General features: G+C 51.5%; 1 protein-coding gene across 1 annotated transcript; it reads right to left on the bottom strand.

Annotated features, from left to right (window-relative positions):
* Window positions 1-1,280: 1,280 nt before the first annotated feature.
* FAM210B (family with sequence similarity 210 member B) lies at window positions 1,281-8,431 on the bottom strand. Its single transcript, XM_039864677.1, has 3 exons — window positions 8,160-8,431; window positions 3,665-3,840; window positions 1,281-3,454 (listed from the first exon to the last, which is right to left on the bottom strand). The coding sequence occupies exons 1-3, from the start codon at window positions 8,343-8,345 to the stop codon at window positions 3,238-3,240; spliced, it is 579 nt and encodes a 192-aa protein (XP_039720611.1). The 5' UTR covers window positions 8,346-8,431; the 3' UTR covers window positions 1,281-3,237.
* Between the last annotated feature and the right edge of the window lie 1,466 nt (window positions 8,432-9,897).

Genomic DNA, 9,897 nt, shown 5'->3' with positions numbered 1-9,897 from the left:
GGAGGGTGCACTGGGAGTCGGCGCCCTGCATCCTGCAGACCGTCCCATGTGCCCACGAAGCGCGAGTCCCTGTTCTAGGCAAGTGGCCAATGGCGGCCCAGTTCACAGAGCTGCTCCCAGTGGGTCCTCATCCTTGGGACTCGACGGGTGAGTCAGGTCACGGAAGTCGGGCTCCTGGGACGGCACGGGGGCCGAGCTGGGGGTCCACCAGAGCTGCCAGGGCTCGGGACACGGGAGCAGTGATTGGCCATCTGCGTCCCACCTGCCTACCTCTCGGCTCTGACCATGGTCTCAGCAGGATGGCAAGGGGCTCCAGAGTGGGGTGCCCTAATTCTTTGCAAACTGACACTCCAAGTGTGGCCTTTGTCTCGATTCTCTGGGGAAGGAATGTTTGCGTCACCACAAGCCCTCCCTCCTGCCCAAACCAAGGGTCTGGGTACGACCTGTGCTCACTGCAGCTTCTGAAAGTGGGGGCCCCTCAACACAGCTGGCGGAGGCTGCTCCCTCTGGTCCCTGGTCACCTGGCTCCATGGGACACCTGGAGGGCTTATTTTTATTATTTTGGCATTATGGCAAATGTGTAAACACACAGACATGTCCATCTGTCCTACATGGGTGACTTCACTACGTGTTCGCTGTTGGCCTGGAAACGAGCAGGTGCTATGAGGAGCAGGTCCGTCCCAGTTTTGGTCTCGTCCTCTGTGCTCCTGATGTGTAAAGTTACATGTTTGTCTGTAGCTGCCAATGTCCTCAACCAAAGATGGCGAACTTGACAGGGATGAAGGAAACGGTGCACGTGTTGAACTGCAATATGCTTTCTTGAGCGGCTTCCAGGGCAAGAGGCCGAGTGTCAGGAATGTCCTAAATATAAAGAAGTGGCCATCACCAACTTCCATGTCAGAGCTGAAGTCACGGAAACTTTGAAACGCCACGGGTAAAACTGCAGTGTCCTGTTAGCCCACCAGGGACAGAGGAGCTGCTTTTTGGTTCCCAGTCTCGAGTGGACTGAACTCTCACCTTCCCAAAGTAGTACCATCCACCCCAGCCATACTTAACGTGACGTCACCACAGCAGTGATGCCAACTGAACTGTCATTTCCCCAAACAGTCCCTCAAAGCAAAGCAAACAAATGTACCGGCACATTATTAATCCAGTCACGGTGCGGCTTTATAACCAGAAGATGAATAAAAAGTTTCATAAACTCTCCAAAGATGGTATTTGTTTCTCAGAATTCAAGCTGCTCATTTTGTCAGATAAAAAAAATGGAGGTGAACAATGGCTTGCGTTTTTAAAAGCATCCGTTTTATTCCCCTTGTTCCATAAAAAGTGTACATACAAGCAATTCGTACATCCTGCTGGTGAACTGACATACCGCTCTAGGTCCCCGATCCTGTGATTTCCTCATCGGTCATTCTGTTCTGACCACTGGCCGCAGGAGTGGAGTTGGGGCTTAGAAGGGAACGCTATGGCTATTTGCTGTGATAACTAGTTTTATTGCTTGTCCTTTCGTCCACTCCCATTACTCCCGACACAATCAAAGATTTAAGATTTAAGCCCTTAGACCTGGAGGAGTCACTGTCAGCTCGTTCTGCACAGGCGGTCCCTGGATCTGCTCAGTAGGGCGACTGGTACAGAAGGAGGTGTGGAGTCCAAGGCCAAAGGTTTAAATAAGGGTGAGACGAGATGAAAATGCTGGTTTGGTCCACGTGAGGGACGACCTCGCACTAGCATCGGGCACCTCGCTCAGCTGTGTGGATGTCCTTGGACTTAGGTCCCAGAAAGGCAGTTCTAACTTTAAAGTGGTAGAACCTTTTAGCAATGGGGCAATTGTTTTAAAAGGAAAAAAAGAGATACAGATCCACTTTAGCGATGTGGCAAGTGGAGAACTCGGCCCACAAAGATTTTTATAAAAACTTAAGTGATTGACATGGGTTACTAAGAGCTATCTAGGGAACTGTCAACAGCCAGACCGTAAAACCAGGACTGTCACTTTATAGTTTTTAGTTTTCTGATTGTCCCAAATGTAATTAAACAAGCAAACAAAACAAAACTGGGAGCCAGTAAGATAAATGCAACTCAGTCCTTTGAGCAGGGTGAGAGGGCAGAACTTGTTTAGCTGGGGCTCCCGGAGCTGGAGCGGTGCCGGGCCTGATGACGGCCTGGAGGCAAGATGCCAGGCCCACAGGAAGGAACTCCTCCAGCAGCCAGCAACGGAGAAGGCGTTCCCGCCCTCAGCCTGTACTATGTCACAGTTGTCTTCCATTTCTACCAAGTGTCACTAATTTTCCTTTTTAGAGAGTGATTCAGAATCTTATTTTACTGTACATAATTTTAACTCAGTTGAAAAATAGAAGTAGTAACAGAATGCCAACATTGCGATGGTAGTTCTGGAATGTCTGACCTTTGAGATACAGAGGCCAAGACTGTCTCAGCTTTCCACGTGAGCGGTATCCACATTCCTCCGAGGACACAGGCATCAGGAGCCAAGTGATGCCATTACTATTGGATAAGTCTCCGTATTTTACCTAAACAGAGACAGATGACCCTGACCTACTCTCAAGAGGTTTGAGAAAACCCACCTGAGGTTGTCAGCCCCATCCTGTCCAGATTTGAATGGGGTTGGGGACCAATGAAACATATCAGAAATACTTGCTTTTCTTTCCCCCAAACAAGTGTAATGAATGTGAAGGTGTTGATTCTAATTTAGATCCTGGTTACATATTGTTAAGTCTTAAATTCTGCTTCATTAATTGTAACACTGGCAGCTGTTTTGTAGAATATTGCATATTAAACCACAGGCAGCCTGACAACGGATATTGGAGGAAAGAGAATTTTAAATTAGCTTAATAAATCGTTGCCCTTTAAGAATTTGAGCAAAGATTAACCCCTGGGGTGTTTGCAGGAAGACCCTCACCAGTGATCTTCCAGAAGGAACGTTTCATAAGCTAACAGTTTTGAGATGATGGCTCATTTGTGACGTTTTGCTGACATTTTAGATTATGTATACACACCCTATAATGAATAGCACTAACAAAATTTATAAAGCAAAAAATTTACCATTTTTCAAAAACGTGAATTTTGCTGGCAATTAAAACTTATTAATGAGAACATAGCAATTAGCTCCTGCGCTTTGCCCCAACCCCCCGCAAAAATCCCCAAACTCCTACAACCCTAAAACCAATCCAAAATGTGTAATGTAAGAGAAATAGGTTTTCAAGTCCACAACTGAAGAGTTGGTCAAGGCTTTGCAGCTGGAGATTTAAAAAATCCCATCTTCCGAAAATATCTCACGATCAAGGGCACGGAAAGTAAGGTGATGCTGATTCTTACTGGTGCAAACAGCTTGTGGATGGCGTAGGCCACCACGAAGGTGCTTGTGCCTGCAGCCACTTTTGACTGCACCAGCGACTCCTTAAATCCAAGCTTAAGCAGGATGGCAGACATGTCCACGCCACTGGAGGGGAAGGAGGCAAAAAAAAAAAAAAAAAAAAAGATTGTGACAGCAAGGAGTTAAGACATCGACTTGGCTCTGAAATTTACAGTATTTTTAAAAATGTGATGCCAGTAGTAGAGGAATAAAAAGTCTCAGAACAGAAAATTCTTATTCACAGAGACCCTTACGTGACAACATAACCCAAATACTCGTTACTGGCAACAAGCTTACCTTGAAACTACCGTGTAGAAGATGCCCAGGGAGACCAATGACATTCCGACGTGCAGTGCCACGCCCACGGCTCCATATTCTTGAAAGACCTTTTTCAGCTGCTGTGACTTGCTTTGCTTTTTCTCCTCTGGACTGCTGACGTCGCTGCCTGTCGCTGCATGGATTTTGCTGGGGTCCTGTGCACAAACCAAAGAAGGGAGACTCTAGGGCAGGTGCAAGACGCCGGTGGTCACCACCAGCTTCCACACCCACGCAGGTCCTACCCTCTGCGCCCCCCAGTGGGAGCTCAGTTACCTGTTTTCTTACTCAGAGAGCTGAGGCTAAAGCCCACTTAGCCACTAAGTACAGTGAAAGGCTGGGTACTGGGTGTGATTGCCAGAATGTTGGCCCCAAGGATGTCCAGGTCTTAGTCCCCAGAACCTGGGACTATGTCACCTTATGTGGCAAAAGGATTTTGCAGGTGTGATTAAGGATCTTGAGATGGGCAGATCATCCTGGACTTCTGAGTGGGTCCCATGTAATCACGGGGTCCTTATAAGTGAAGAGAGGGAGGCCGGAGGGTCAGAGAAGCAGATGTGGGGACAGAAGCACAGTCAAGGGCACAGTCAAAGGCGCGATAGTTGCTAAGCCAGGAGTCAAGGAATGCCGGTGCCTCTAGAACCTGCAAAAGACAGGAAATGGGTTGTCCCCCAGAGCCTCTAGGAGCCAGGCCTGCCTCACACCTTGACTTTGACCCTGTGAGACCCAGTCTAGGTTTCTGACTTCCAGAACTGTAAGATAATAAATAGTGTGTGTGGTTGAAGCCATCGGGTTTGTGGTGCTCTGTTAACAGCGACAGGAGAAACTAGCACCCAGGGTTCTCACACTTGGGGACAATAACGACACTTCGTTGAGCACTTTCTCTGAGCCAGGCAGTGTTCAGATGTGTCTCTCCATCTGCCATCTGCTTTCAGCCTTTTAAAATCTGGAGTGGATACTCTGTTCTTTCCACTTTATTGGGGGGCAGCACAGGCTTAGAGGGGCTGAAGAACTGGCCCAAAGTCACAAGACTAGAACCCAGGTCATCTGAGTCCACAGCCTGAGCACACGGCAACCATGCCAGATGCTACAAAACAAGCGCCACGGGTGCAAAATAAAGCAGAGCGGAAGCTGCGGTGTGTTTCCTTCCAGAATCGAGATTTAGCCCGGGATCCAAGCAGATAGAGGGAGGCTGATTTCCAGGCCACAGATGCACTGGCTGGAGTTGATACAGAATCAGTTCATTGCACGTGGTGTGTTAACTACAGGGTCTGGAATGTTAGAAACAAAAAACCCAACAACACTGGATTAAAGAACAACAACAAAAAGCAAACCTCCTTCCCAATATGGAGAGTGCCGTTTTTATCAAAAGATTTAAGGGCAGGTCTCAGCGCTCTTCTCAGAGGTGGTATCTGGGTCAGCTCTAGTTCCGGCTTTTGCAGAGGCCCAGGAAGGCTTCACTTTTGTGTTTTTATAGCTTGCTGCCACCAGCCACACTTCAGAGGCCAGAGGGAGGACAATGACAGCCCAGAATCCCCAGCAGGCAGGGCCAGGACCCCCAGAACGAAAATGAAATCATGCAGGGCCCACCGCGGGGCTGCACACAGCAGCCGCCTCCAAACTCCACGAGGTGCACCTGGGCCTGGAGGGGACCTCCCAGCCCTGCCCCAACCTGCTCCAGGAGGAAGGCTGAGCACTTAAGTCCTGGGGAGGCCCAGTTGGCTCAGATTCCGTTTTCCCAGAATCATCCTTGACTTTTAATCACACACAACAGCTACTCATTTGCCCTGCCTCCCCATGAAGTCTGTACAAAACTGAAATTTATTAAAGGTCTTGACCCCCCAATTCAAAGAGCATCTCTTTTGTTCCCAAATTGTAGTTGGAAGTGAGAAAAACAAAATGCGCAGTAGCTGTGGCTTTGGAATTAAGCCTCGGTTTCATTCAAGGCTGCTCACAGACCTGGGGATTACGTGCTAAGGTGACAGGGGTGGGGACAAACAGTATTGCCTTTAGCTTTTGAGCACTTTCAGATTTATGGAAATAAACACTTTAAAAAAAGGTGAGGGCCGGTGAAATCCAGTATGGTGTTATGGGGTCCCAGGGACTGAATGCCAACAGGCGTAAGGCATGACAGCTTTTGAAAGGTTTTAGGAAGACACCAGTGTTCTCAGGACAGGCCCCTTCTACTGAGCCTGGCGCTTTACAGGCATCGTCACAATCCTGTGACGTGGCCACCCTGTCGCCCCCTCTTTGACAGACAGGAGACAGACAGGTTTGGGTGGAAGCGATGAGCTGCTGGCAGCGCCTGGACTGGTTGCCGCGCTTGTCACCACGAGGCCACATGGCTTCTAAAGTCACCAGCAGACTCCCGTGCAGGTCCTGCAAGAGTTGAACACTCCTAAAGGAAGGTACTTCCAGAACTTCAGGGCGCTGGAGGGGAGTGGGAAAACTATACTCTGATCTCCTTTTGGTTGGCCAGCACACGTGACCTCTGCTGACTCTAAGCCTTCGCTGGTCCCTGCCGCTCACTGGCCAGAAAGGCTGCTCATCTGATAAACAAGCCCCGCCTAGCTTTTGGCAGCCCAGGAAGGCTGCAGATGGGAGAACTGCCAGACTGCAGGGCCTGATAGGACGAACAATCTACCGTGTGCAGTTCCAAGTGCCAAACAGCATTCTGAGGGGCGCTGGTGACGGTTAAAGCCCCTTTCATTTCCCATCCTTGACACCTGGCCCTATCTCCATTCACCAGTACTGAGTGCAGCTATGGAGGGCCCTTTTCTTTACAACCCCTGTTTTGGCAAAAGGCCTTTTGGCCAAAAAAAGAGAAATAAAAAGGCAGGCAGATTTCCAGCTACAGAATAACCAGCACCTATTGCGAGACAATGGAAGGGACAAAGTTCAAACACAATGGACAATTTCCTGTTAGCCAGTGTCACGGTGAGTTGTTAACTTTCTAGAGTTAGAATCTTACTTGGACAATTTTCTTCCTTTCATCTTGGTATAAGGAAATATCTTTAAGCATTGTGAGCTGTGCATTTTTCTTCCTGACCCTAGAGAAGACTAAAGCTAAAATAATTTACGAGGCGGTGACTTGCAAGGAATGGAAACTTTTCAGACATTCGTTTCTTCGCAGACAGATGAGGAGAGTCAGACGGAGCAGTGACGGATTTTGATTAAGACCACAGAATTAGTGAGTAAAGAATGCAAGGATCTGAGACCACACTCATACCACTGTACACACATTTCACACACACACATACACACTCACACTCACACACACACTTGCCAGGGCCTGGACTGGGGACAAGGTTGATGTGGCTTCTGGGACAGACAAGCAAGTAAGATTATTCCAGATGATGAATGCGGAGATCTGCACCCATGGGGCTGAGGGGATAGTGGAGGCATCTAAGGCATCAGTGGTGGCTCCGGAAGGCTCCCTGGAGGAAGGGACAGCTGGGCTGAACCATGAAGAATCACAGGAGGCAGCCAGGTGTGTGTGTGGAGCGCCGGATCCCTGAGCATCCCTGAGCATCCCCGAGCATCCCCAGCCTGGGCTCAGGATTTAGAGACAAGATCTACTGTCTGTCTGATGGGCTGGCACGGTTGGCACTGTGCTCAGGCCTGCACCAGCTCATGGAACTGTCTCCCAAACTCTTGTTGGGAAGGTGTTATTTTTAACCCTCTGAAAGGTCAGCGGAGAGGCTCAGAGGCCTTCAGCGCTTGGGGTGCGGTCCCACCGCTGGGGAGTGGAGGGGCCGGATGGGACCCAGGCAAAGGGACTACAGGGCACAAAGCTTGAGGCACTGGCAGGACAGGAGGCCGGGTTCTGTGCGTCCCAACTTTCTGGTCCTTTAAGGGGACGCACTTAAAGGAAAAACAACTACAATGGATTTTTTTTTTTTTTTTTAAGAAAAGCCGGGATGACCATTCTGACTGGAACTCTGTTTGCACTTAGCATATGAAATGACACTGCATTCTTTGCACGAGTCTCACCTGAAGTCTGAGAGCGAGGCCTGCTCTTTGGGTGAGATAATAGGGGGCAGCAGCAAGTGCCGGGGGCTGTCAGGGACAGCAGCCCCCGCCGCAGCCTTTCTCCCTGGCCCCGCGCGGAGGCTCCGAAGGGACTTCAAACGGGAACAACTCTGACGGCCCAGCGAGGACGTTAATACCAAGTGCAGGCCCCATCTACAATGCCCTCGGCGGTGGCGGGCGCTTTGGGAACCCGGGGCTCCCTCCGCTGGAGGCTGTGACCCTGGGCGGACCACCTCATCTCGCCAAGTCTGTTTCTCCGGCTGTCAGCTGGGAGGATCACTTCCTCGGTTGTAGAGATTTAGGGTCTGCAGACCCGGAAGGTTCTCGGTCTCGGGCAGCTGAGCGTGCAAAGTTCCCCTTCGGCGGAGGTGAACCGGGGATCCGGGAGCCCGGGGACCCGAGATCGGGGCGCCTGGGGAGGGGGTTTGGGGATGGGAAGGCTTACCTGGCGGCCACCGCAGTGCCCGCGGGCCATGCACAGCAGCTTGGAGTCCGGCCTCGGCCGGAGCAGAGGCAGGAACGAGGGCGGCGGGGCGCAGGGGGCGGTGGCGCTCAGAAGCCAAGTGGCGCGAGGCTGGACCCGGGCGCCCACCCTACCCGCCGGGCCCAGCAGCGCCAGCAGCCGGGCCATGGTACGCAGCGAGGGGCAGCGGCTCGCGCAGCCTACCAGAGGGTGAGTGAGGTGGCCGGACGCCCCTCGGGAACCCGAGCCCAGAGCGGCGTGGGCGGAGCCGGAACCGCGCGCCCTCCCGGGTCCCGCCCCCGCCCCCGCCCGCCCCTGCCCCCCGAGGCCCAGGCCGCGCGCGCGGGGGAGGCGGGGCCGGAGCGGAAGACCCTCTCGGAATGGGTGGAGCTGGGGACGCGCGCACTCCGCTTGGCCCCACCCACCGTCTCCGCCCCTCCGAAGCCAGAGCCGCGCGCGGTGGGCGGGGCCTGTGCCGAAACCCCTCGCGGAGTGGGTGGAGCTGGGGACGCGCTCACTCCGCTTGGCTCCACCCACCGTCTCCGCCCCTCCGTGGCCAGAGCTGGGCGCGCGGTGGGCGGGGCCGGAGCCGGAACGTAGTACGTAGTGGGTGGGGCTGCAGGCGCGCGCCTTTTCCGACAGCCTTGGAATTCGTGCAACCGCAATTAATATAGATTACAATGGATATGTAGGTGATTCTTTTTTTGCTATTATAACTTGAACGTAATTGTATAGTCCCCATCATTCGTGACATCTTGCAGCAACAGATACGGATGGTAACCCTCGTGTTGAAACTTTCATCCATTCATTTACTGGCCATCACACAGCACTTTCTGATTCTTCTCCATTTGTGAGGCAGCGCAGCGTCTTTGGAGGCAAGCAGGTCACAGTTCAGTTCTGGAGATCGTGACAATTAGCGGTGCCGACCTAGGAAGGTTATGCAGCCTCCTTGAACTTTAGCTTTCTTTTCCATAATATGGAAATAACGGCATGTATCCCTATGGCTTCCTGAAAGCATGAAAAGCAATCCCATGTGTGCACCACAGGTGTGCTATCAGTGCCCCATGGGCTTCCCTCTATCTCCGGCACAAATGGCCTTGTGGGGCATAATGCAGACCCCTGCAGACCACCTCTGAGCTGAGAACTGTGAGAGCAACAGCTATAGTCTCTTGTAAAAGTTGACACGTGCATTAGCTCATTTGTTCAGCAGCTATTCACCCAGCAGCCCTGTTGAGCTCGATGCTGAGCTAGGCACCAAGGAGGATAAGAAAGGTCAGGGCCCTGGTCTTTGAGAAGGCAAACATAAAAGGGACCCTTGAGATCTTCCATTCCCAGGACACGACCTCCCCCCCCATCATTTAGGCTGTTGAAAATGTCACCCGTGGCATCTGCCGCCACCCGCTTCAGAGTGACCCCTTTCTCCTCCTGGCCCACCTCCTGGCTCTGTCCCTGTTGAACTTGACTGATTTTAGATCATTATCTGCTTTTCTCTATTGCTTTGGGGAAGAATCGTGTCTTTAAGAACGTGGGCCATGGAGACGGACAGACCTGGGTTTGATTCTGACTAGGCTACTTACTAATTGTGGCACCTTGGCAAGTCACTTCGCCTCTCTACACTTCACAGGCAGTCTTCATCTTTGCAATGGGAACAGTAAGAGTAAACACCTTAGTTTGGTATGAGGCTTAAATTAGATAACAGCTTTAGAATGCTTAGCCCAGT

This window comes from Pteropus medius, unplaced genomic scaffold, assembly GCF_902729225.1.
Source record: "Pteropus medius unplaced genomic scaffold, Ma_sr-lr_union100, whole genome shotgun sequence".
Taxonomy (NCBI): Eukaryota; Metazoa; Chordata; class Mammalia; order Chiroptera; family Pteropodidae; genus Pteropus; species Pteropus medius.
This window is presented reverse-complemented; position numbering and strand designations above follow the sequence as displayed.